The sequence below is a fragment of the Corvus moneduloides genome, chromosome 6, assembly GCF_009650955.1.
Source record: "Corvus moneduloides isolate bCorMon1 chromosome 6, bCorMon1.pri, whole genome shotgun sequence".
Classification (NCBI taxonomy): domain Eukaryota; kingdom Metazoa; phylum Chordata; class Aves; order Passeriformes; family Corvidae; genus Corvus; species Corvus moneduloides.
Window position 1 is genome coordinate 62181570 of NC_045481.1, and position 27704 is coordinate 62209273.

General features: G+C 42.6%; 1 protein-coding gene across 2 annotated transcripts; it reads left to right on the top strand.

Moving 5' to 3' along the window:
• Positions 1-27507, top strand: CAPRIN1 (cell cycle associated protein 1). Of its 2 annotated transcripts, XM_032111821.1 has the most exons (19): positions 44-197; positions 495-700; positions 9065-9127; positions 10311-10397; positions 12022-12260; positions 12374-12456; positions 13517-13654; positions 14203-14255; positions 14341-14427; positions 18789-18944; positions 19031-19139; positions 19574-19635; positions 21007-21117; positions 21638-21787; positions 21957-22107; positions 22776-22970; positions 23955-24055; positions 24460-24523; positions 25292-27507. In XM_032111821.1, the coding sequence occupies exons 2-19, from the start codon at positions 497-499 to the stop codon at positions 25354-25356; spliced, it is 2118 nt and encodes a 705-aa protein (XP_031967712.1). In that variant the 5' UTR covers positions 44-197; positions 495-496; the 3' UTR covers positions 25357-27507. The 2 variants fall into 2 exon arrangements, with proteins under 2 accessions (XP_031967713.1, XP_031967712.1); XM_032111822.1 differs by lacking the exon at positions 21007-21117 and having other exon boundaries at positions 1-197.
• Positions 27508-27704: the final 197 nt, after the last annotated feature.

Sequence of the window (27704 nt, forward strand, 5' to 3'; positions counted from 1 at the left end):
GGCCAGCCAGGACCCCGCGGGCTCCCGCGCCGCCTCGCCTCTACGCGCCGGCGTGCGCGCCGCCGCTCCCTCTCTCTCTCTCTCCCGTGGTAGCAGGAGCAGCGCGGGCGGCGGGGCCGGAGCGTGGCTGAGGCGGCCATTCCTACAGAGCGAGAGAGAGCGCAGCGTGTCCCCCCCCGGGCTCAGTCGCGCACAGGGTGAGGAGGGCGGCGCGGCCCCTCCGGACACACCGAGCGGGCCGGGGGGGAGGAAGGGGAGCGTGAAGGGAAAGTGACCGTTGGGCGCGAGGCGGCCGCCCCGCGCGGTCACGTGACCGCCGCCCCGCGCGCGCGCGGAGGGAGGGGCGGCTCCGCGGGGCGCGCGCCGGGGCAGGTGCGGCTCGTGCGCGCGCGGCCGCGTGCGCGCTCCCGCGCGTCCCCGCTCCCTCCCTGTGACGCGCCCGCCGCTCTCTCCGCTCTCTTGTCTCTCTCCCGCCCTCCCTCCCTCCTTCACAGAGATGCCCTCGGCTACCAACAGCACCATGGCGAGCAGCACCACCGGCAGCAGCACCGGCAAAGCGGGACCGGGCAGCGAGGCTGCCCCGGCGGCGGCGGCCCCGCAGGCGGCGGCGGGTGTGAACATCACCACGGTGCAGACCGAGGCCATGAAGCAGATCCTGGGGGTGATCGACAAGAAGCTGCGCAACCTGGAGAAGAAGAAGGTGATCCCCACGTCCCGTCAGACCCCCGGGCGCCCACCCGCCTTGCCCCCCGTCTTCCGGCCGCCCCTGCCCCCGAGCCGGTCTGGCCTGTTTCCCTTCCGCTCCCTTGTGCCGGGCCCTCCGCCGAGCCCTCCCGGGTTGTTCCCGGCGTGGCCCCCAGAGGCCGCCCGCTGGAAGGTTCCAGAAGGGCGAGCGCCGCTCCCCCGGCCTGTCCCCTTCCCCTCCCGGGGTCCCCCTGCCCCATCCCCGGCCGCCCTCCCGGGACCCGGCCCGGTTTCCCCCCGGCCCGCGGGGCAGAGCCCGGAGGGGTCGCGGCTGCCGCCTCCCCTTCGGCCCCGCTGCCCGGAGCCCCCTCGGCGGCGCCGCTCCCTTCCCCCTCCTTCCGCCTTTTGTTCCCCGCGGCACGGCCTTTCCCAGCCGCGCCATCCCCGGGATCGGCTCCCCACATCCCCGCTCCGTGCGGTGGCCGGAGCGCTCCCGGTGCCCGTGCCCGGCGGAGCGGGCGGGCAGAGGCTGCGATGCCCCCGGTGCCGGGCACATGGACGCGGAGCTGTAACATGGCGGCGGCCCGGCCTCCCCGGCGGAGCTCATTGTGCCGCCCGCACAAAGCCGGGGCCACCCCACCCCGCCCCGGTGTCACCGCTCGCTTTCCATCGCCCTAAGCTCAACTCTTTGGGAGCCTGAGCCCAGCTGGAAGCGGCCTTTCAGGGGTTATTTTTAGAAAGAGCAGCTACTAAATCCGTGGTGCTCGGACGGTTCCGAGTTGTGGCACAAGAGGAAAAGGGTGTCGTGGTTACTCGCGGCGTGTTTTGCACCCTCTCGGTGGTGGCAGATTAGATGAGCTTCGCAGGGCTTTACAACTTACAGAGCATGAGGCGTCCGTCAGAAAAAGAGCTAATGCATAGCCTCGAGACTTGCCTCAAAACACCCCATTGCCAAGCTAAAATTAGGGATTACTGAAAAATAATTTCATGCTCATGCCGGAGCCCTAAATCTCTTTTTATTTTTAAACGTGAATAAGCATAATAACTGTTCCATTAATTTTTTTAACTGGCACTTTTGGCCGTATTCATAGTATTCCATATTGTAGAAGGTGGAAATATAACCAGTAAATTAGTCTGTACAGGTGGGTTGTAAATGAAAGAAGCCGTGCTTTAGCTATGAATAATACACTGTGTATCAATAATACACTGTATAAATACACTGTGTACAGTGTAGTTTCCCACTTAAAAACTGGGTGTGGGATTTTCCTGGGTTTTAAAAATGGCAAAAAGCAGCAAGCCAGGACCTTTTAGGTAAGTTTTAGAATCAGAGGAGCTTTTGCTCCATGTCTGTTGTGTGTAGACAGGACAAGATGTCTGTCTTAAACTTGTCATTAACACACAGCAATATGTGCACACACAGTACTGGTCCTCAGCTTGAGAAAGGCAGCAGATCTTTCTGTCTCTAATTGTTCCAATACAAAAAAATTGTTTGAAATTTAACTGTTGTACCCGATATACACAAAAATCTGCTGAGAATATTTTTTATTTGTTAGAAATACATATTTTAAGAACCAAAATTAGCAGGTGAATATTTTGACCTGTTCTGTACTTGGGAGTATTCAAAAGGATAAAGCACTGTGTTACTGGTGTGAGGGTCAGCTTTTCTTGGGAGCAGTATTTTTATTAACCTTGAGGTCTTTTACACCTAATTTACACTTGCCTTCGCCATTCCATTCTGTTGGAGTGCAGTTTTAGTCAGGTGAAGTGTTCTACCCAGTGAATAGAGGGGACAAAGTGCCCTTTTTTTTCTGGACATGTCTTTTGTTGGAAGATGTTCCATGAAAATTACTGAACGCATTTATTTTTGGAATACTCTCTGCTGGGCAGTGTGGGCTTAAAGAAAAGGCAAGGGCAGGGGCCTGAAAAGGAAAAGCTCCGTATTGTCTCTCACTGATGAATTAAAGTTGAAAGATTCCTAAGTCTTAATGGCCTGAAGTTCTGAAACTTCCTGAAGGAGGACTCATAAGCATTACAGAAGTCGTGAGAGAAATGGGTTTTGGTGTGGTAAAGCAGAGTAACTCATTTGTGGGCTTGAGCCTCTCCCTTGGTGGGGGAATCAAGAGTTCTGTAGTAAATAATGCTCTTTAATAGAGAGCGTTACATGCTTTGTGTCTTAAAACAAAGCTCATTGTGCACATCAGTATTTCCTTGTACTTTGTATCTGTGGATAAGAATATATTTTTAGTTTTTCCAAGCATCCAGAAAGTAAAGTTGTGCTGGATACTGCACAGACAGGAGTGGGTGAGAAATGCAGTAAATCTCACTGGGAACTTGTGCTTAGTTGGACAGCTAATCCTTTCTTTGTCAGCAACTGGTACCGAAGGCCAGTAGGGATGATTTTCAGAGCTTTGTGTCACAGAATGAATACAGAAATATACTTAGACACACATTTCTGAAGGATGAAAAATGATTGCTCTGGAAGAGGTACCATCTTAGGTTTTGAATGAGTGTGCAGCTTTTAGTAGAGGAAAGGTCACTCTTCATGAAGAAATTTGAATTTTTGGAGTAAATTTAATGTCACGTTTACCTCTAAACGCAGAGGATAAAATAGCATGACTACCAAAACACAAACTGAAATAATATTTGTAACTTTGATCTATACTGTTTTGAATGTTTTTGTATAAACTAAAACTACTAGATTATTAGTTACACTTTCATTTTCTTTTCTTAAATGTGACCTCATTTGAAAGAATGAACATTGTTTGTGTTAAAAGGGACTAGGATAAAGGGAATTGCTGTTCAGAAATGGATGTGAAAGCATGGCCTGAAAACGTCTGTGTTCCCCTCATCTCTTTATGTTTGGAAATTAGAGGAATGCTCTTCTCTGCTCTTAGATGACAAGATATTTGTGTGTGCATGGAAGGGGGTAATTAAAGGGGTATTTTCTCTATGCGACCTTCAGATGTGCAACTCGAGTTTATGTTGACAAGCTTAGTTAATTTAGAAGTTACCTGGACTCCTCCAGGTGTTTGTCAGGTATCTGGGGTTAGAGTCCTGCCAGCTCTCTGTGCTCCCTAGGAGAAAATATTTCACCTTCAATTTCTCCTTCTCCCTGGCTCTTTGGGTTTTTGTTTTTAGAGGGAAAATCCTTTCCAAATTTTCAGCCAATTGAATGGAGATCAAACTCTGGTTTTATTTCAGGGCTGAATGAAAAAAACCCAGTTATTTTTGCTTTCAACTTGTGCAATAGAGCATGAGCCATGTAAGAGCAGTTTATCAAACAAATGTTCTGCCAAAGGGGCAAAATAATTTATTTGGGTGGGTTAGGGGATGGGCAGATGTTCACAGGGTAACATGTGAGCTTAAAAACTTGATGTGAGCTTGGTGTCTGGAGTTGGAAAAATGGCACGTGTTGCCTGTGCCTGGTAACTTGAGCTGCTGCCACTTTATCAGCTTGTCTGAATTTCCTCCTGAGTGTAGCCCTGGCTGGGGGTGCAAAATGAGGAGTTCCCAGGTGCTGCTGTCCTGGCTGCACAAGAACTGTTGTGGAACAGCAGATGGACATTTGAAGTTGATGTGACGTGGCTCAGTGGGATCGGTTTTCCATTCTTGTAGGTGCAGTCAGTGGTAGCAGGAAGTTTGAAGCTGCCCATTGATAGCATCTCTCTAAATGCTTTTGCCCATGATTTTGGGCCACTTGGATGTCCCAGGCTTGTGAGTGTCTCCAGAACCTTTCCTTGTGAGGCTTGGTTTGAATTTTATCTTTGGAGATTAAACGTGATTTTGGACCAAATCGTAACATTCATTTCAAACTGTGTATTAAAAGCCTGAATCTTTCTTTGAAACCTCTCTTGGTAGCAATTTTGGATATCCAGCTTCATGTCTTGAAAACCCAAGCAGTTTATCTGTGAAATCATGTGGTGGTTGGTGCTTTGAGGTTTCAGCTGGGTCTGTTTTGGTTTTAACTGGTTATTGTAGAATAGGGATTGTCTCCCAGTGAGTTCAGTTAACTGGATGCACGATGAGTCCAAGGGGCTCTGGAAACACCTTCTAGTTTCAGTTTTTCAGATGCTGCTTTGGGGTTTGGATGACAGTTTTTGTTTCAGAAGAAAAAGACACACAGAATGTGTTGGGAGAGCTCAATTTGTGTTCTGCAGCCCAGTTGGTGTTCTAGAATTCATTTGTAAAAGTAACTTTTTTTGAACAAAAATGATGTGTAGAGCAAAATCCAGGTCTCCTGCCGTGTAGTCAGCTTCCCTGTAAATTCAGAGTGTTTCTTTAGGAAATCCTGTGTGGTGGTGGTTTGGAAAGAACATCTCTGTGCGGTCACCAAAACTTGGGGTTCCACTCTTCTGTGACTTAATTCTGGTTTCTGAAGCAGCTTTTTTTTCCCTTGGGGGTTAACTGATCATGAAACTGCAGTCTCAGAATCGATGTATCTTTGTCATTTGTTTAAAAACTAATACATCATGGAGATATTTTTTTCTAAACCATCAAACTTCCCAGACTGTGGGGAGAAACCCACCCACCCACCAGAATATCTACAACTGTTATTTCAAAAATAAATTCAGTTTAAACAGAAGACCTGTAAGTGTTTTGTGTTCTGGCATATTGGTGTTACTGCATCCTTCCATCTTCCTGGTTCCAGCTCAGGACTGAAACTGCTTCTCAGAACTGGTGGAGTTTGAGAGGTTCTGAACTTCCTTGTTAAGTGTTTTACCTTTTTGATGGCTTTTTTTCTGTCTGTTTTTTTGAGAAAATGGGAAGTCTGGTTTTGGTTTGTGGGGTTTTTTTGTTCATTTCTGGGCAGTTTTTGCTGCAAAGCAGTGAATGAGTGTGGAGGTGATGGTGGAGGGCAGATAAATTACAATGCAGAGATGTAAAACAGGTTAATAAACTTCTGATTTGTAACTTGGCTTTTATTGGAGTTCAATGCAAACCATATTACACAGCTATTTTAAATGTTGGATTATCTTAATTGCTTTTGTGCTGTCAGAAACAGTCAGTTTTTGAGATGCCTCAGGAAACAGTCTTGGGATGTCCTTTCCACCTTTTCTTAGCTTGTAGTAGAGTTTGGATTCCAAAAGGTTTACTCCAGCTGTTCACAGAGGTTACCTTGTCCCCTTGCACCTTGCAGCTTGTCATGCACACTTGCGCTGCTGTAATTGGTAGAACCATAGCATTGAAATTATCTGGTTAAATATAGAGCCTCCCTCCTGCTCCTGACCCCCTTTTTTAAGGGTTATTTTTAATCTGATGATTCCAGTGATCCAGTTTGTAGCACAGCACTGGAAGTGACGGCTCAGTGGTCAGGCATTTCTAAAACCAGTGTTGGTTTGGAGGGTAATGCCATGTAACTGCATTTTTTGTTTCCACTTTAGGATGACATTTTTGAGACAGTTCAGAGGAGGTGAAGAGAACTGTCTATTACTGCGGTAAAGTAACTCAGTTTCGGATTCCTATTAAAGTAAAATCCAGGGCATGCTTAAGCAATGAACACCATAGTCCCAGGAGCCTGGTTTTGGTGCTTTTTCCCCAGGAAACTCCAAAGCACTTCAGGTATCTCAGTGGAAAAAGCTGAGGCAGGGTGGCTTGCTGCCTGCAGAACTGGGAGCTGCTGACTCATGAGCTGTTCAATACTCAAATTTTTGTGCTCACTTTGCCACTGGATTTTTTTTTTCCTGCTGGTTTGGTCTCCATGCTCTGAGATCTCCATCTGTGAGGAGTGAGGGTGAAGTTGTGTAGGGGGGTTAAGATAAAGACAGTCTTCCCCTCTTGCAGGCACTGCAGTAGGTTCCTAAAGCAGGAATTTTACTGCAGTTGTTTTACAGCACTAATGCTGCTCTTGGATTGCTGTTAGTTGACAGTGCAGATTAAAAAGGAAAGCATTTCACTTAATATTTCTGTGTAATGCAGCTTTGGATCTTAAAGTGTCTTTGGGATGATAGAAAAACGCTTACTTGGCAGTCGAAATCTTTGTGGTAACATTTAACTAAATGCACATTGGCTTGTCCTCTGCATTGCAGCTGACAGGGCTTTCCTTCCTCTGCTTTTACCTTCCCAATAGGAATATTTATAAAGAAGAAAAAGTGAAGACAAGTAACTTTTGTTCTATTCCTAACAGAAATTGACATATTACCCTTTGCTTTTTGGTTGAATAAAAATAAGCAAAGCATTTACATTAGACCTAAGAATATTTCACTCTTCAAGAAAAAGGTTGTGCATTGTTCAGTATGTTACTGCAATATCTTAATCTGAAAGGACCAACCATGCATGGAAGAAATATACAGAAAAAATTGTAGTTATTTAGGATATTTTTGTCTCTTCCCTCCCTCATGCCCTCAGCCAGCAAAATGGATTCTGTCAGTGTTTCACAGTGTAATTTTGCAATATATGGTTTTTTTCAGCAAAGTTGAACAAAGTGGTGTTCTGGAATACAGTGTTCCACCCTGTTTGTTTTACTGTTGTTGTTTATGGGTTTGTGTTGGAGACTGGATCACAGAACTTGTTTTAATGCATTTTTCTAGACCGTGTTCAAGCTGGCTCATGTTTGCAGTCTATTTAGTGAGCAGCCTCACAAGCTATTGCATCAGGGTGACCAAGGGAATTGTAATCTGCAGCAGGGGAGCCAGTGACTTGAGCAAGTAGGAAGTTCCTTTGAAATTTCCTCGTCTGCAAAGCCAGTTTGCTGTAGGATTTCAGCCATCAGAGGTGTGGGTTGACCTGGCTTTGCACTGGGGCACTGCAGTGGTTCAGCCCTTTTACCTCCCTTTGGCTTCACAGCTCAGCCACACTCTCCCAGACCAAGAGAACTGTCCTGTGATTGTCCAAGCATGTCATCATCTGCTCTGAAATTGGGATGGAGATGAGTAACCTGACCTTCCTTCCTATTCAGATAGATGTGCAGTGTGCCAAATGCTCTCCAGGGCTACTTTTTTGGTCTGTTAAGAACTGTGGCTGCTGCATTTAACAACTGTTACCATGTAGTTTCTGTCCCCAGCATGAGATTCCCAGTAATATATTTTTGGAGGTCTGGAAGTTCTTGCTTTGACTTTGCCTAGGCCATTGCTGGCTCTGATACACTGGAAGGTGAAGTAGTTAAATGTTGTATCTGGCTTGGAGGACTTGAAAAGATCCAGACTGTGGGCACCAGTGACATCAAAAGGACCAAGGCTCACAGTGGTGATTGGGTTGCAGGAAGTAATGATGGGCATCAAATACTTTGGAAGAGGAGCTTGCCTGGTAAATTGTTCCACAGACTTTGATCTTTCCAAAAAATCTGAGGCTGAGCATAGAGGTTGAATTAACTAGAAAAATACCAGTAAAATATTTTAACTGAAGACTCTGAAACAAAGAGCAACAGCAACCAAACAGGGTGTCCCTCAGTGGCAAATGTAAACCCTGAGACAGTGGTTGCATCAGGGTTTTAATTCTTTGACATTCAAAATGAAGTGTTCTGCTTTTCATGTTTTATTATCCTAGATTGGGAAGATAATTTTTAAGGATTCATTTTAGTAACTTTTAAAATCAGATCAAGGCTAATTTCATTCACTATGTAGTAATTAGTGATAATACAGAAATGGTGGAAACAGCTTAGTGATTAGGTGTGTTATCCTAACAGGCTTTGCTTCCTTTTGAAGACCCTTTCTAGTTTGTTAGCCTGTGGAATCTGTCACTTGGGCACACAGGAGTTCTGCCTGCTTTTGGCCAATGTCACTCTTCTGCATCATTTTCTGTTTAAGCAGATGAGAAAACCCATCCTGCTGCAAAGTAGCCCAATGATGCTTTTTTCAGTTTCTTCCTGTGGAAAAAAAATCCTAATGCTCTTGAACAAGACTATGTTAGAGAGCTATTAATATGAATCGTGTTGGTGGGCATTCTTGCACAGAAGATTAGAAACTGTTTAAAATTCTTTACAACTCTCTTAAGTGATGCAGCTACAGAGAATTACAGTTCTGGATCTTAATAGCATTGACAGTGGGGGTTTGCAGTCAGGTTTTGGTACTGTAGTGATAAAGTGGTGATAAGCTCTACCTCAGCCCTCAGTTCAGCTCTCTGGGGTTTGGATTGAAGGAAATGTCCATTGAGAGTGGTTTTCCCCTTAGGAAGAATGTGAATTTCCTTGGAAATTCCAACTAGCCATGAAGATATTGTAATAGCCAAATAAACACGGTTAAAATATTTACCTCTTGGGAAAATCTTTATGTTTTAACCCAGAAGAGAATTTTTCTCATGTACTCTTCCTTCAGGACAGTTATGTGCTTGTGTTACAGTCTGTGTACTGTAATAATACAGTGCATAATTTTGTTAGCCCAAGTAGAAAAAAAAAGCTTTAAACTGATTCTTGGCTCTTCATAACAGCATTTTTCTTTTGTTTCAGAGCAAACTTGATGATTACCAGGAGCGAATGAACAAGGGAGAACGTCTGAATCAAGATCAACTGGTAAAAACAACCAAAAAAAATCCTAACCAGATCTCAGTTAAATTGTTTTGTCATCTTGTGGTGAGGAGTTTTGTGCTGCCTCTCTCCTTGTTGGGGCTGGTTCTTAAAGTAGGTTATTGTAGAGCTTGATTCAGCAGCAGTTTTGCAGTTGTAGTAAATAAAAAGCAAATATCAATTTAAATTCAGTTGCATGGTGCAAACATACACATTGATACTTCAAGAGATCACCAGATGCTCAGTAATCAACAGTGTTTTGTTGATGATTTTTAACACTGAGAAAGTGAAGGGAAAAAATGTACCCTCCAACTATTGCAGCTGTTGACACTTAAAGAATGAGCTGCTTCCCTTGGTCCGTGTGATGATTTCATCTTCACTTCGGTGGTTCTGTGCCAGCTGAAAACTGAAATATCACAGATCTGTGTGGTTTTATTTTGGAATGGCCTGTTGTGAAGAGAAACCATGATAAGGTTTCTGTTTGCTGGGCAGAGAAGAGAACTGACACCATGCTGAGGAGGGAAACACATGTTTTTTATGAAGCCTGACTACTAGGCTTGATAAAAATCTTCTTTGTTTGGAGAAATCCCATTATTTTGTCACAGCAGGGGTATAAATGTCTCAGCCATATCCCCCTGATTTGATTCTGATTTGGTGGAATTTCGCAGTACTGCCGGATGGGTTGAGGCGTTTGGTTTGCTTTGGTGCAGATCAGAGTATTAGGTTTAAGAAGATAGCAAAAGCAAAGATTTCTGGAGAAGGGGACATTATGCTCTGTATATTCTGATTTGGGCTCTGACTGGAGATAACAAATCATTAATTCTCAAACTCTAGAGCAGTTCTGAGTTGCCAGATGTTCTTCTCCCCCATTCTCCCAGTTGTTAGATAGTTTTTGTCAGGAATTGGCTACAGCCAACCATGAGACCAGTCCATCACTCACGTGAGCACATAAAGGCGTATTTTTATATATGTTTAGCATATCTAAAGAAACTAGAGGCCCCAAGGACATAGACAAGTCTTTGATATCTGGGCCAGTGAAAATCTAATTTGCCTTAACATAGCTGCAGTCCCATTAAGGGGTCCTGTGTCTCTCTTCAGAACTAAAACACGTGGAATTTATTTGTTGGAAGTATATATTCTGTTCTGTTGGTTCTGGTTTACATTTGTGGTTTTTCTGGGTTTTTTTAAGGATGCGGTGTCAAAATACCAGGAAGTGACAAATAATCTGGAATTTGCTAAGGAACTGCAGAGGAGTTTTATGGCTCTGAGCCAAGATGTAAGTAAAGATCAAGCGTTGCCATGTGGGTTATCCAAACACTTTAAACTCTTCCACTGATGCAGTAGTCACCTCTGTTTACAGGGATGAATTGCCCTTGATTTCCTGTTGTTTGACTGTTTTATTCTATTCTTTATATTAGTTGATGTCAGGTTTTCTGAAGAATTTCTGATGCACTCCATAAATGTATGGAAGCAAGAGTAATGTAGTAATTTTCTGACACAACTCAGGTGTTGAAAACAGTGTGATCACAGAACAGGTTTGCAGTGCAACATTAAAGACGGTCACTTGCTAGCATTGGTAACATTTTCTTAAATTGATTTCATAGGGTTTTCATTTCTTAATAACACAGTCTGAAATTACATTATGAGACAATTCATATTTTTGTAAAGGATAAATTACCTGGATTCTATAAAACAGGTAATCTTTTGAGTTGGTGTTTTATCAAGGAGGCAAAATAACATTGTGGTCGAGAGTTAAGTTCTAAAAGGTTGGGAGTTCTGGAAAGAGCAGCAGCATTGGAGGAATTGGTTGTGTAGTGGATGTTAATGCAGCTGACTGCTCTACCGAGTGGTTTTAGCTTGTGAACAGGCTGTGAGAATTAGAAGGGCAGCGGCATCCTTGTATTACAAACTGCTTTCTACATTGGTTGTGGCTGTAAATTAATTTGTAGGACTAAGCCGACCTGTTTCTTCATTTTCTGGCATCACAGTTCCATCTCTGTTTACAGAATGTTAGTAATGGGGAGCCTTCTTTTCTGGACAAGTCAGTTCTGCAGTGTTTCCCTGGTCAGCTGACTGCTAAAAGAGGCCAGTGAATCCAGGAGTACCAGATTGGTGCTCTGCTTTCAAACTTGATTGCAGTTTTTCCTGACTGGAGTTGGTTCACATGTAGTTGATTTTAAGATACATCTTTGATTTTAAAAAATGAAATTCGGGTGTTTCAAAGTGAGAAAGTTACTGTCACAATAGATGTTTTGGTAGAGAATATTAAATTTACAAGGTAAACCAGCTGAATTTGGGATGCGGGATGCTTGGATGAATAATGGAAGAAACATCCTGTGGGTTCAGACTGGTGCTGCATTTAGACCAGCCTTGTGGAAGGTTCAGTGCAGAGCTCAAGGCTGATGATGATGTGTCATCCTCTCCCTCCCTGCATCCATGCTCCTCACCCTGGAAGTGCTGCAGTGGATGCACATGCTTGTTCCCTAGGGTGTCTGACTGGGGATCTCATGTCCAAGAATTTGTTTAAATCCTTTTTTGAACTTGCTGATCCTGTCTATCTCCCCAGCCTTTCAGGGCAAAACATTCCATGAGTTCCCTCCTGTGGTGCGTGAAAAAACAGAGAGTACTTTGGTTGATCTGTTTTAAGCTGATCTGGTAGTTCCAATGAGTGTTTCCTACTGTCATGGGATATGGTGAATAACTTCTCTGTTCCTGTTCTCTGTGTGGCCAGTGTGAAAAATCTGGATCACCCAAGCCTTTCCAAATGGAAGAACCCAACACTTAAAATCTGCTCTTGCCCAGTGCAAGAACCCAACACTTAGGCTCTTCTCTTGCTCTCCTGCACCTTTTCTTAGCAGTTAGAGACATTTCTATCTGTTTTTCCCTTGGGTCCTCTCCAGATCCAGAAAACAATAAAGAAGACAGCTCGCAGGGAGCAGCTGATGCGAGAGGAGGCTGAGCAGAAGCGTTTAAAGACTGTGCTGGAGCTGCAGTTTATTCTGGAGAAGTTGGGTGATGATGAAGTGCGCAGCGACCTCAAACAAGGATCCAATGGGGTGCCAGTGCTGACAGAGGAGGAGCTGACAATGCTGGATGAGTTTTACAAGCTGGTTTACCCTGAACGAGACATGAACATGAGGTAGGGTTATAGCAGAATGCTTGTCTTTCTAATTGCCAGTCGGTTAACAATGTATTTAGTATGGTAATTTAAAGACTCGGTAAGAAATTAACTCTTATTAATTAATTTTTAAGGTTGAATGAGCAGTATGAGCAAGCATCTGTTCACCTGTGGGACTTACTGGAAGGGAAGGAAAAACCAGTTTGTGGAACAACCTGTAAGTACAGTCTCTGCATGAAGAGACAGCACGCTGAATTTGTGCCTGAGCTAAAATACACATCTGATGTAAGAGAGCTTGGGCAGTTAATTATCTCTGAGTTTTTAGAGTAACTGCTTCTCCTCAGCTCTTAGCTGGACTGTAACAGTGACTTGTGAGGTTTGGGCTCAGTGTGTGGTGGTTTTTATTTTACACTGGCTCAGCGTTACTCACTGTTGAAGCTCAGTCCATTCCTGCTATTTCAGCAGTACTCTGCTGGTGCTCAGTAACAGGTCTTTGTTTCTGGAAACCTGTGTGTGAACAAGGAGCTTTGTTATTGATAGGACCTGATACATAAAGTGGCATGGCCATCCTTAGTGGGATGTTCTCTCCCCCGTGGCTCCTGCAAAAAGCGTAGTGGCTTTGCCCTGTTGTCATTGATCAGCTGCAAATCAGGGTGTGACCATGCCAGCCAGACTGCTTTTTTGCAGGAAATAATTCCCAAATACATGGCCTAGGCAGCCAGTAATGCTGCTTTCCCAGTGGGGCTGATGTCTTTTGGGTTAAGATGCCCCAGCATTCATCTGAGGCACTGAGGGAAGTGTTCTTTGCTTACAAAGGCTCTTTTGAGCCACTTCACCTCAGGGGAAGAACCTTCATGAATCAGGTGGTACCTGTGTACATTTGTTTGTACTGACAGTTGTTTTGTAAGAAATTGTCTCACAGTAATGGTTTTAAATAACAGGAATAAAAGTCTACTAATTAAATTCATAAACTTGACCTCACTGTGAAGTGTTCCCCAAATCTTCTGAAGACTTGTATGTACTCTTAAGATCCTCCTTGCCCTTCAGATTTTTCTGAATGACACTGGGTTATTTATGGATTTATTGAATGTGATGTAGTAAGAGAAGGAATCCTGTACCAGTAATGGTCACGGATTAGCTTGGGGCAGCAACATCTTCCAGCAAAAGGGTCATAAAATGTACAATCTTTGGACTGAAAACTCTGCAATCTTTGGGAAGGAAGGAGAAGATGATGAGGACCGAGTTGGTGCTGATGTTCCCCTGTTCTATTTTCCCAGACAAAGCACTGAAGGAGGTTGTTGAACGGATTCTTCAGACCAGTTACTTTGACAGCACCCACAACCACCAGAATGGGCTGTGTGAGGAAGAGGAGGCAGCGCCTGCACCTGCGGTAGAAGACACTGTGGCAGAGGCTGGTGAGAAGGGGGAGATGCCTTGTGACTGACACATTTGTGTTGTTCTGTCTTGTCTCTGCAGTCCTCAGAGTGACTAAATTGCAAATGCAGTGCTCATCTCTAGTACCAAAACCATCCAGGATGAAAGTTCTGGCTGCCTGAGGCTTTGCCACTTTCCAGTGGTTCCCACCAGTTTAAGCTGTGTTAGAAGGGAGCAGTTTTTGAAGCTGACAGTGTGATTACGTACTTAAAGTTGGGAATGTTGTATCCAATTTTAAGAACAAGCTCAGGACATTTTTCCCTTTTGTGGAGAAGGCATAGCTGAACATAACTCTCCCTAGCAAGAACTTAATGTTGGAGTTTTTTTGCTTTTTAATTCAAAGCTCTGAGATTATTTGTTATTACTAATTCTCTGTTAATGCCCCTGTCATTTCTGCTTCATTCTGGGACACAAGGTTTTCTCATCTAACTTTGTATCTTCTAGGTCTGTAACATGAGGGTGGTTGGGGTCTTTATTGTTGTTGGTTTGGAGTTTTCCCAGACAAACGGTTTATTCCTTTTTCTTCTAGAACCCGATCCAGCAGAAGAATTTACTGAACCAACTGAAGTTGAATCAACTGAGGTATTATTCACTGAAAGACTGTCATTTTGTATACCTTTAATGCCACTTACTTTTACTTTCATACCCTTTCTTATTTTTATTTTAGTATGTAAACAGACAATTCATGGCAGAGACTCAGTTCAGCAGTAGTGAGAAGGAACAGGTAGATGAGTGGACAGTTGAAACGGTTGAGGTAAGATCTTGTGTACTGCAGGTAAAATTGCAATCCCTGTTTCTGCTGGCTCACAATTCATGATAGGTTTTAGTATTGCATCCCTTCTCCCCCAATATATAAAAGAATACATATATTTAAGTAGGCTTGGCCTCACTACTCGATTCTTTAATTACATACTTAGCTCAGGAGTATTTAAAAAGAAATAAAATCTATTTAGTCTGGCTAAGTTTGCAGAGAACTTGCTTTTCTTCATTAGTGGCTTGCTTGGGAAAACAGGACTTAAAAGTCTTAGGCTTAAAAAGACTTCAAGGACTTTTTTGAAGTCTTTTTTTTTTTTTTTGAGAACTTAGCTGCAAATGTAGAACTTAAAAGTTTATCTCCCCAGCTGCTGACAGTGTGGTGTAGTTGTGCTTTCATTGAGCAGGTCCCTGGAGAGGGAGCTGAAAATGAGTAACTCAACTAATACCTGCTGCAGATTGCTTATGTGCATAATTTGATGTTAAAATATGCTTGTGTGTACGTCTCTGCTTCCCAGAACTACAGTTCTTCAAGTATTTCACTTGTTACTATTTTGCACTTGAGTGGCTGTTCACTTGTGGTGTTTGTGGTGCACTGGTGTTGGGATCCATCCCCAGTTTAGTGATTTGCACTCAGACTTTGCTACGTGTACAAGTCCATGATTTTATTGCACCAGAGTTTGTGTTCTTCACGTACAGGAAAGGACAAACCCCATGTTTGGTATGTTGGAGCTTGAGTTGTGTCTGTCTGTTAAAAACAAGCATGAGCAGCTTGTTTCAGGTGCTGGAGAGTTAATTTTTGATTGATTTTAGCCTTCTGCAGCAGCAAATTGCATTAGACTTTCTTGGTGCCTTTGGACTGCTTCTAAGTGTAGGACTGTATTAAGTGTTCAAAATCTTGTGAAATGGTGAAAAAACAGAGCAGCTGTTTTGATCTGATAAACTAATCAGCTGATTTACACTGAGTCTGGCTGAAATTCCTGATCTACAGCGTTGAAGACCACTAAGAAATTTAATAATACTGAGGATGAGTGTGAGGCTTCTAGGACTAAGACAGCTTTGCCATGTTTGTGAATGAGTTTGGTAGTTTCTTGTCATAGTATTTCAATCCCTTACTCAAAAAACCCCTAAAATATCACTGCTGTTGAATGTGTTTTAAGAAATCTGTTAAACTGACAAACCCACACATTAAAGTCACGCTTGGTTGGAATATTCTTAGAAGGCACAGCATTTAAAAATTAATGATTGATAGGCTTCAGTTATACCCCTTTTATATCTGTTTCTACCAAGGGTCCAGAGTGGTTCAGTTCTCTGTAGTTCTTAATATAAGGAGTATGGATGAAGACATAGTTCAGGTTGCAGTTTGGTATGAGACAGATTCCTGAAACTCCTCATTTTTCAGGCATCTGTACTAGATCCAATATGGGATTGGATCAGCTTTGTTTTCATAGGGACAGTACAAAGAATGTATGCTTCAGTTGTCCTTTTTGTCCCAATATCTTGGACATCTTAGAAAAGGAATAATTTAGAAAAATTTAAGGTTGAAAATCACTGTTTCTTCATAATTAAGAACCTTATTTTCTCAGCTATAGCACAAAAAAGGGAAATTGAGAATATCTGCCTGTAAAATTATTCTTGCTGGCATCACAATCTCATTTCTCATGGGAATGCAGCTGAACTGTGCTTTGGTAAGATCATGACACAGAATGTACACTGATAGCTGTGAGTTTTGAAATCTGAAAGAGGGCATTTGCTCAGGAGAGCTCCATAATTGTTCAGGAAGGGGGAGGGTATCATAAACTTCTCTCTTTTTCAGTAACCCTCAGGTAGATGTGATACAGTCAGGATTTCTGTGGTGTGTTTCTAGTTTGGGACGTGATGATGTCTTCACAAGGATGTTTTTTCTGTGGGCCTTCCATAAGTTTGAAACTAAGGAATTTACTTGTGAATTTTCCAAGTGTATTTGGATTATATGATGTTTTAATTTTGGTGAAGATGTCCTTTATTGGTAATAGTATTTATGGAGGTTTTTTTAATTGTTGTTTTGTGGGGGTTTAATTTTTATTTTTTTAACTGCTTCTTCTCTAAAAAGTACCTGAGTCTGGTTGTAAACAAAGTTCACTGTGTCTTAGATTGTGGAACTTCGGGTGGATGGATTTTGTGTAGAATTGAAAACTGTTCTCAGACTGCCAGAACACAAGTTCTTTCTGTTGGTTTGTGGTGTCATTAAACTTGTGGTTTTGCCTTTCCTCCTCTTTTTTTGCTGTCCCCTGTCAGTCTCCTTGCATTGTGTGTGGCAGCTCTGCCTGCTGCCAAGATTATCTTAATCCACACAACTTGAAATTTGTTCAGTAGTTTCATCCTACTGTGGTTGTACTAGGTCAGAGTACCTGGTAGTGCTAATAAGGCTGAAGGAATAGGTCCTAAACTGTTCTCCTGACATGAAAAAAAAGAGGATTGGAAAAGATAATGTAAAATATGAAACACCATCTGAAGTTAGTGCTGTACTATTTGTGAAAAAGGAAAGTGTTGGATATTTTTGTCACTGTTATGTATTCTTGATGGATTCCATCAACGCTTTTTTTTTTTTTCCTTGAAGATACTGAATTGTTGTGAATGACTTGGACTCCATGAGTTGAGTGGTATGCTCAAATAATTGAGAGTATTTTTGATAACAATTAAACAGGAGATGAGTAGCTGCTGGTTTTACTACTCAGGAGTTTCACCTGATCTGGCTTGCACTTTCTTTTCAATTTTTAAGCTTTGAAATGTGCAAAAGGTCTATATATGTGCTCGAGATAATTTTTTCCACTTACAGGACCTAATCTTAATTTGGAAACAGTCCATAATGTGAAATTTGGGGATAGGCCAGAGCAGTTATGCTTGGTTTCCAGTGTGGACTGCCTTAGGGTGTATTTTTCATGGGAATTGTCAAATTGCTTCTCTGTGGATTGCTACTAGTGGTGATCTGGCTCTGAAGGGAATCTCGAAGAGGACTGTAGGTAGTGGTTAGATTTTAGTTTTGTTCAGATTTTCTGTCAGGGGTTTGGTCAAGGAACAAGCCATTGGAGTTGGTGAGGCAACTGCATGTGCAGAATGCTATGTGCAAACAAGGTTTGGAAAGCTGGGCAAGCAGTAGGAATACTGGAAGGTGCTGTAGGTTTCTTTGAGAAATTTTTAAAAAATGTACAGGCTTTGAGGTATGATAGTGGCAGTTTGAGGCTTAAAGTTCAGATCTTTGTTATGGGACTGGTCTAAAATAGGACTGGTTTGTTAATTGTCGTGATGGCTGTACAGAAATCTGTCTTCTGCAGTTCTAATAAGAAATCACGTTTTTCACATCAGTTTTTTGAACTTCCAGGCGCTTGTATGCTGATTTATATCCTGTGTAACTAAGTTTTAAAGCTTAGCTGTTTTTCTGGAAGATTTTTAATATTAGAAGCTCATTGAAGTAGAGAACTAATAAACAAGTCATTGACAAAGATACTTTTAAAGGGCACTTGTTGACATAGAAAATGGCACTTCTGGATTATGGGAGCTGCCTAAAGAGCAGGTTAGGGACTGGTTAGGGCCATCAGAGTGCAGCTCGACCATCCTTGCTGCTGTCTGTTTTCAAACTTTTTGCTGATGGTTTTTTGAGATGCTCATGTCCAGCTTTGCTGGTTTCTCTGCTGTCTGATCAGGTGCTGTCTGAAAGCCCATTGCAGTTTGTTCCTTTGTTGATGTTTGCCACTTTGGAATATGTCTGGTAAATCTGAGCTTTCTTGCCCACCATGAGCTGTGCTTCTGCTTCTGGGCTTCTGGTGTCCCCTTGCAGTGCTGTCTGGCAATCCTTGTCATGCAATGCTGCATGCTGTTCCCTGAGACAGTAAATCAGGGACCTAGGATAACAGTGGCTGTGAAAATTGAGCATTTTGAAGTCTTAAGAAAGACAAAAAAATTCTGACTCCACTTACATTTACCAAAAAGCAATGAGAAAATAATTGTTCCCCATTTGTGCATATTTTTGAAGCTTACTCTGCCCCCACTTCCTTTAAATTTCCAAATGCTGATAAATTGCTGTCTCAAATCCTGCTCTAACAAAATCCATGTAATATTGAACAAACACCTTTTTTCATGGGGAAAAGAGTAGATGGAGAATAAAAAAGAGCAGAGTGTGAACTCTGTAGTCCTGTGAGTGCTCAAACGAGTAGCTGGCCACCAGCACTGACCTGTCTGTAGGATGTAATACTCAACCCCACTACAGTAATTCCATCATCCATAACCAGTTAGGCAATAGCCAGAAATGCCAAGAACTCCCAAGTCACTTGAGTGCAGTGCTGCCTCGAGCTGAAATTGCAGTTGGTTGTTGTTTCTTGTTAGGTTGTAAATTCCCTGCAGCAACAGACACAGGCGACGTCTCCTCCCGTCCCGGAACCTCACGCGCTCACTGCTGTGGCTCAGGCAGACCCCCTGGTCAGGAGACAGCGAGTACAGGACCTCATGGCACAGATGCAAGGCCCCTACAACTTCATGCAGGTATTTCTGTACTCTAAACATTCATCTGTTTAACCCACGGCAGTGTGGATTTGATTTTTTATTCTTTTTTATTTTTTTCTCCCCAGGACTCAATGCTGGAATTTGAGAACCAAACGCTTGATCCTGCCATCGTATCTGCACAGCCCATGAACCCAGCACAGAGTTTGGACATGCCACAAATGGTTTGCCCTCCAGGTTTGTAATGGTAAATCCTAAACATAAATACTGGGGAAGCCTGCAAGTCACCTCTTAGAAGTGCTTCAGTTACTGCTGCGTAGTAAAAGGGTCACCACCAGTAATAGTACAGTCCTGTTAAAGTGTGTTTTTCTCAGAAATGGGACTGTGCTATTTTTAGACTTCCAATTCTCACTTGCTTATAGGTTTTGCTTGGAAATATGGGATATCTAAAGGGTTTTTTTTGTTTTGCTTTGGATTATTTTGGACTACTAGAAAAAATGTTCTTTGCATGGCAACAGGAATTGGTAATTTGAGTATAGCTTTGCCATGCTAAAGGCTTCATCATCCTTCATGGTGATCAGCTCTCACATAACTGATCAGAGAAGATAGTAATGCTATTCTGTAAAAGGTTTTGATTTTACTATGTAATAAGTGAAATTATTTTCCTTCAGTTCATGCTGAGTCAAGACTTGCCCAGCCTACCCAAGTTCCTGTGCAACCAGAAGCCACACAGGTAAAATGTTCAGTAAATTGTGTTTTGGATTTGAGTTTGATATTAGACCTGAGTTAATAATTCCTAGCTACGTGAGAAACTCAAAAAGCTGAAGTTCCCATTTTGGGAAATCAGTGGTCTCCATTGTTGCTTACAAGCATTACTACTTGCTCGTTTCATTCTCTGCAGACATTACAAATTCCAGTAAGGGGATCTTCTCTTTGTTTAGTAGTTAAGCCATGGGTAGTAGTACTTCCAATTTATCTAGAAGCAGGTGGTTTGTTATTTGCTTGTAACAGAAATCACTTGGTTAAAGGGCAGCCTGTGTCTGTTCAACTGAGTGTCAGGGCACAGATAGATCTAATGCATTAACTACAGATTTTGTGTTGTGTTTTATTACTTCCAGTTGCTTGCTTGGATTGGGATTTTATACTGGAGTTGTAGAGCAGTCAGCGTGAGTTGAATGCTGTTTTCAGTTGAGCTTTTAAGTTGGATCTCCTAAACTTCCTTCTCCACTGTATAATTGAAGTAGTCACCTTCTTGTTAAGATGTTTCAGTTGTCTGGTGATTAAAGAACTTCCTAATTTTGTGTTAAGCATGTGTGGCATCTCCAAGGACTCTGCTGGTCTCAGTAATGGGTCTGATCCCTGTAGGTATTTGCAATTAAAAAGCCTGGATAGATGATGGATCTCACAGTACAGGCAGTATAAATTGCTTCCTTTGGTTTGTCCAGATTGGGTCTGCAAAGTTTAAGTCACTCATTTACATAGAAACAGGAGTGAGTTTCCTCTGTATGTACCTCCTGAAGTGCTGGTGCTCTCCACAGTTTTGTTGTCTTGTATGAGTAGAATAATTTCTTTGGGCAGAGTGTTTTCTCTGCGCTAGTTTCTATTTTGCTGTTAGGTGATGTCTGTGACTTAATCCAATGGATTTTTTTTTCTTATTTCCCTTACCTCAACCAGTGCTGCCAGTGATTCTCTTGAGGATCTTGCAAGCAGTAGCTAAACTTACTCTTGGCTTTGGAACATTCCAGTGTGGTGTGAACACCACGATCAGTTGTTATCCATTGCCTCTTAAATTCCCCAGTACAGCCTTTAATGCAAAGCCCTCCAGCTTTGCTGGCTGGAGTTTTCCTTGGGCTCTGTGTGAGAGCAGAGCTCATAAAACATAAAATTCAGGCCATTGGAAGCCAGCCTGTGTCCACTTGTGTTTGAGCTTGGAGTTGTCATGTTACAATGTTGGTGGTTGGAAGTAACTAATTTGTACTGGTTGTGAAGATCTGCTGGCTCACAGACCAGAGAGTACCATCCATCTGGAGGTCTCTGATACATTTTACAAAACTGTGTGTGAGCATCAGCTGACTTTTGGGGGCTTTGGGGTTTATTTTGTCAGGTTCCCTTGGTTTCTTCTACAAGTGAGGGATATACAGCTTCCCAACCCATGTATCAGCCTTCTCACACAGCAGAGCAACGGCCACAGAAAGAATCAATTGACCAGATTCAGGCAAGTCAGGTTTCACAGGGGTGGGAAGAACTCTGATTGCAGGTGACATCAAATGTTAGTTTGTTTCTTCGTAAATAACATTCTTTTTAGTTGCCTGTTGATAGGGCCACTTCAATTCCCTTTTGATTCCAAAATTCTGAGCCTTTCTGTGACCAGTAAGTCTTCCATAGTAAGACTTTTCATTTGGAAGCTTGTATGTTTAGTTAGATGCAGCATGCCAACATCAGCATGGGAGCATCAGTGTTGTTGGCTTAGGAGATGGGATTTATTTTTTTACATTGGCCAGCAGTTAGCCTGGAAACTTACTCATTTCCCATCCAGTGTTTTCTAGTTGTGTTTCAAGTTAATGAGGGAGAAGATGGTTAGATTTTTCCTCTCATGATGCTGTTGTGAATGAGGCTGTTGAGCTGAAGTAGGAAACAGTTGTTTGTAGAGGTGAAGCTGAGGCATTGCCACTCTTTTAAAGTTAAAGTTTTGGTACCTCAAAAGCTGCTAAAATGTTGTTTGTTTTAATTATCAGGCTTCAATGTCACTGAATGCAGACCAGACCCCATCGTCGTCATCACTTCCCACTGCATCCCAGCCGCAGGTGTTCCAGGCTGGATCCAGCAAGCCTTTGCATAGCAGCGGAATCAATGTTAACGCAGCTCCATTCCAATCCATGCAAACAGTGAGTAGGAAATCCATACTGGATCCCTTCAGTTTGGTACTCATTCCTTGTAGTGGAATCACTCATGTAGCTACCTGGGATAGTCTTTGGTGATTCACATTTCTCAGACTTTGATGCTTCTTTACATGATACAATGAAGAGCTGTAAAAATGAATTTCTGCTCTTACAGGTATTCAACATGAATGCACCTGTTCCTCCTGTTAATGAGCCAGAAACCCTTAAGCAACAAAACCAGTACCAGGCCAGTTACAACCAGACTTTCTCCAATCAACCTCACCAAGTAGAACAATCAGATCTCCAGCAAGAACAACTCCAGACAGGTAAAATTCTTGTGGCCTTGGTAGAGCAGGTGATAGTCTGTGAAGTCCTAGATGATGGAGCAAAGCATGTCACGCGTTCCCTTGCAAACCTTTCCCCTGAGCAATGCCAGGTTTTGTTACTCTGGGTTTGAATATCCAACAGGGAGTGAAATTCGGTATATTTATCTCCAACTGTTACACCACTTGACTGAGTTTTATATGAGTTTAAATAAAGACATGGACCAGGATTATTCTGAAGGTGAAAGCAGTAGAGTGAAGTACTTGCTCTGGTTGCTTTAAACAAATAGTGCAATTTGAGGTGACATTCTATAAAGGAAATAGTAAGGCAAAAATGAGAGCAAATATTTATGGCTTCTCAATAGTCAGTGCAAGATTTCACAAAGGTCTGGAATGCTTTGCTGAAATCAGTGAGATGTGGTTTGAATTCAGCAGGCAAAATGCTTTCCAGGTTAGCAACTTGAAAAAATAAAAGTCTCTATCCAGAGCTGTTCTTCTCTCAGCACTGCCTTCACTTTCCCCTGAAATGCTAACAAGTACTGGATGTGCAATAAGGAGAAAGAGCCTCATCCTTTTCCTCCACAACCAAATGCTGGGTTTAAAGAGAGATTTGTGGGAACATAAAGAAATCCAGACTTTTATACTTCCTTTTTCCCCCGATTCCCCTGCAGTGGTTGGTACCTACCACGGTTCCCCGGACCAGAGTCACCAAGTGGCAGGAAACCACCAGCAGCCTCCCCAGCAGAACACTGGATTTCCCAGGAACAGCCAGCCTTACTACAACAGCCGAGGGGTGTCCCGGGGGGGATCCCGCGGAGCCCGGGGCCTCATGAACGGTTACAGGGGCCCAGCAAACGGATTCAGAGGTGAGCAGCTCTGCGAGACACTCACAGCTTCTGCTTGCACTCGGGGGAGCGCCAGCTCAGGATAGCAAGTGTCAAACTGACCTGGGGCAGTGTCTCTGGGAGACTGTGACACTCACAGTAGAAATCTTACTGGCTGTAGATGAGCAACTTCAAATGCAAGTGTGTGTCTGGACCTCTGTTACAATACAATTGTTAGGCATCCACTGCAAGTATAAGCAAATGCAGCAATAGCCAGCCATCAAGCAGGGAATTTGGATGCCAGTTGATATTTCAAAAATGCTTTTTATTTCCACAGTGTATTTTATAGTTCTGTGTTTCATCAGAATGAAAGTAGGCTGGCTTATGTAGAAATACAGGAACACTAGAGTCCAAAAGTCACTAGGCCAAGGGAATTAACAGGAGTGGAGGAATGATACTGTAGTTCTGGATAGATAAGAGAATGTTCCTGATTCGTGGACTTTATATATGTGGCTGTCAGTGTTACAGAGAGGTTTATGTTAGAATAGGAGAGAGATAGTTTCCTTGTCAGGTATTCTGGGATTACTTATGGACACAGGTACTGTCTTCCATGTTCTCTTCCTCTCGTGTGGCTGGGGAGTAGAGAAGAAACTTGTGTAATAAAAATACAGCTGATGGGAGTGTGAATGCAGTTACCACAGCTGGGACGTTTAGATCCTACCTAGGATCATGTTTAGCTCTGGACTGAATGTTCTGTAAATCAAGCCTCAGATTACTCTGAGAAATGCCCTGAATTCTGCCTCCTCCCAGTCCTTAGCAGGTGTTCATTCCCATTTCTTGTAATATGTTAGCCCTGATGTTGGAGACATTTGCCTGACTTGGAGGTAAACAGCCCTTGCTAAAGGGATGGGGTTTTTTAAGGCTTAAGTAAAATACTGTTGCTGATTTTCTTTCTATAGTAGCAGAAGGTCAAGTATTAAGTGCAACTTTGTTTTGCAAGTGAAAGACTTGTGCCCTGTTCCTTAGGGGGATATGATGGCTACCGTCCTTCCTTTTCCAACACTCCAAACAGTGGCTACACACAGCCCCAGTTCAATGCTCCTCGGGATTACTCAAACTACCAGAGGGTAAGCTACCAGTGGAGGGGGGAAATACGTGTCCAAAGCACTCAAAGCTGTTAGTGACAACTTCCTCTGGGACTTTTTTTATTGCTCAGGAACACAAACTGCCTCTGTGTAGTTTGGAAAAGTTGAAGACTAAAGACATCTATTTATATTTCTTAGTTATATTGAGCAATATATCCTGTAACTGGAGAGAGCATTTGTCACTGCACACTTTATTACAGCTGCTAGGCACTAGTGAAAATAAGAATTTATTTTTTTAATATTATTTTAAACTAATAAAGTGTCGCATGTTGAAGTTACAGGTGTTTTGTCAGTGCACATCATTCAAAAAGCTCCTTGTTTTGCTGGCAGTTAGTAACAGAATGCCCAGGTTTTACGTTGTAACTTTTTTAATTTCTTTGCTTCAGGATGGATATCAACAGAATTTCAAACGTGGCTCTGGACAAAGTGGACCTCGGGGAGCTCCTAGAGGTAATTTCCAGAGTAGTGAATAATTGATTTGGGTTGAGTGGAAGTTTCTGAGCCAATTTTTAAAGTTCTGGTCTTCAGAAAGAACCTCACTCCTTCCTCAGCAGCTCACAATTAAGAATAAGCTGACTTTCCTCTGACCTCATAGCTGACCCTGCTTTTGAGCAGGGCTTGGTCCTGCAGAACCTCTGAGGACCCTGCTGACTTGAGTTACTGCGATCCTGTGAACTGGCGGTAGAAGTTTAATTGGCTCTTGAATGAGGAATTCTTGGAAAAGAAGCTGAAACAGCAATTGCTGTTGACATTTAGATACAGCAGAACTACTTAACTGTCTTTTATTAATGAAAGCCCTAGGAAGCAAACCCCACAGACATAATGAGGCTGTAGTTCAGCTTCTAGACTTTATTTTCATCACTATTTTTTCAAGTCTTTTTCTTAAACCATTTTTGGTGATGAGACTGTTCTGTGTCAATACAGACATGGCCATGAGTGCCTTGTCAGTGAGGGCAGCTCGAGGCTGTGCCCTGCATCTGTGAAACCCCACGTGGCAGTTCAGTTCTGAAGGGTTCTGTCCCTGTCTCGGTCCCGAAAGCCCCGAGGTGCGGCGCTGAGGCCTCGAGCTCAGTGCAGCACTGGGCTGCGCTGAAGCTGAGAGCGTGTTTCAGGAAGCACAGCAGAGTCTCTCTTGAGTTTAACCAAGAAGATGTAGGACAGTTTTTAAACTAACCAGATTTCCTGCAGAATTCAACCTCCTTTCTGTGTGTTTTCTAGGTCGTGGAGGGCCCCCCAGACCAAACAGAGGGATGCCTCAGATGAACGCTCAGCAAGTGAATTAAACACATTCACAGGATTCCATTCAACGCCAAAAACACGCTGGCCAGTGTACAATACATGTTACCAGAAGAGTTATTATCTATTTGTTCTCCCTTACAGGAAGTTTGTTGTAAAGGGACTATTTTCATTACCCATAATGACAGGACTACAGTTGCCAGCTTTATATTCCCTGGATATTGAAAGGAACGAAACAACGTTTACTCTGCATGTTCTGTCCTAAGCATCATCTTGAGCCTTGCATATGAGATTCAGATTCCTCACCCTTGCTAAGAGTAAAGCAAAAAAGGCAATTTTCAGGGTGATCCAATCTCCATGGTTAACTGAAGTGGCAGGAAAAAGCAACGACTCGCTTCTGACATTTAAAAGTGATTTAACAAATTCAGATAAAATCTGCAAATCCATAAAGATTTACTGTGGTGGCAGTTGACAAAACTTAAATGTTCCCATGAAAGGATGGAAAAGGTGAAGTGTGGCTTGGTAGAACAACTGCATTTCAGCTTTTTCTTATTAAACCGAAGCACTGAACAGTTAAAGGTGTGTAGTGATGCAAATGCCCTAAATAGACAGGTGGGCTTAGAAGCAGTTTGTGACAGAGAAGAGGCACCCTTAGCTGCAGCACTCCTCATCACCAGGGCCCTGATTCCCGTGGCTAAGGAGTTCCGAGCGCTTGCATAACTGCTAATGTAACTGTGTAATTTTTTTTTTTTTTAGGTGACAAGGTGAAAAACAACAACAAAAAAAAAAGGTTTGATTTGGCACTTGAACAAAATTTTGCAACAAATCTGAGCTATAACCTGGATGGCCACTGTATATTTGATGTGAAGTATTTAGATATCTCTTTGAAACACTTTTAAGTTTCTTTGATAGCAATGACTTTTGTAAGGATTGGTATTCTCTATCATTCCTTATGACTTGCACATTGTCTGTCACTAATACTTGACCTTGCTGTATTATCACCTAAATAACTGATGCCGGTACTGATGGAAATCTCTAATGGATAATCATAACACTTTTGGTCACATGTCCTTTTGTCTTTCCTGCAGCCTTGAAGGTTTTAAGAAATCTCAAATGCCCGCTGCTGCTGCCCTTCCAATTGCTATCTTTTGAAAAGCACCAGTCTGTGTTTGAGTTGATTTCCCCTTTTCAGGGAAATGACAGCCAGCAGTTACAGTTCTAATGGTATAAGCAAGATAAATAAAACATGTTTATAAAAATTGTATCCTGGAACACTGGTTTTCAACGGCTGAAACAGATTCAATGTGTCGGGGTGACGTTTCATAAGGTTTCTTTGGGTTTTTTCCCCAATAGTCTCTTTTTCCTGACTAGATGTAAACCCTCCTCCTGTTTTTCTGGTTTTACTCTACTAGCTGTGACTTCTGGGAAACCTTTTATTTTTGATGGACTTTTCCTTTTTTTTTTCATCAAGGCAGCGATGTATAAAAGAAATGGCATAAGCCTAGGAGCTGGAAAATACCAAGTCTTATTCAAGTTTTACTGCATCCTTGTGGTATAATCTTTGGAAAAATCACTTGTGCCTGCCTTTTGCGCACATGCACTCTCTCTGCAGTGGGGAGAATATTTTGATAGCTGCCTCCATAGAGGTGTTGGTAGTTCTGTTGCATTCTATAGCACGTGCAAGAAGAAAAGTGCTATATTATATGTTAAGTATTGCTCATCAAATAATTCCTACCTGTGGAAAGGTGAAATTAAGGAACAGCTGCGTGGTGTTTTAACTGTTCTGTACAAAACGGAAGGTTGTTTTCACTCAGAGGGTCATTTCTACTTTGTATCACAACTGAACTTTCAGAACTTGCAGTCAGATACTTTTGACTTCGTTGTGAAACAGTCTGGAACTCCATCCAAATAGGTGGGAAATCACTTTTCCATGTCCTGTGTGAAGAGCACAAATGAAAAATGTTTTCACTGCGGGAAATGATAAGCTTGTGAAGACCATATTCCACACCAGGCATCCTGAAACGGGGCTGATGTCTGGAAGCAGCAGTTTGAGTCGAGGCCTAGAACATTCCTAAACTGCAGTCCGGTGAGAAGTTGCTGTTCTGTGTCTTTTTTAGGAAGCTATTACTGAGATAATAGTCCCTACTGTTTTTTAACTGGAAAAAAAAAAATAAAAAGACAAACCTTTTAATGTTGAACTGATGTAGGAAAACAGTGAATTCTTTTAATTACTTTATTTTTCTTTGTGCATCAGCTTACTTTTAAATGGTTGGTAGAACTCGAGCTGCTCAGTTTTCTCCATTGCACACCAGATGCTCCTTAAGGAATTGTAGTTTGTCAGTAAATGTGCACCATACTCAATCAGAGACCACTGAACAGATCAAAACACTCCACC

Coding starts and splice junctions, on each gene's coding strand:
- CAPRIN1 (XM_032111821.1), top strand. CDS start 497: ATGCCCTCGGCTACCAACAGCACCATGGCGAGCAGCACCACCGGCAGC. Junction 701..9,064: donor GCAACCTGGAGAAGAAGAAG/GTGATCCCCACG, acceptor CTTTTGTTTCAG/AGCAAACTTGATGATTACCA. Junction 12,261..12,373: donor GAACGAGACATGAACATGAG/GTAGGGTTATAG, acceptor TTAATTTTTAAG/GTTGAATGAGCAGTATGAGC.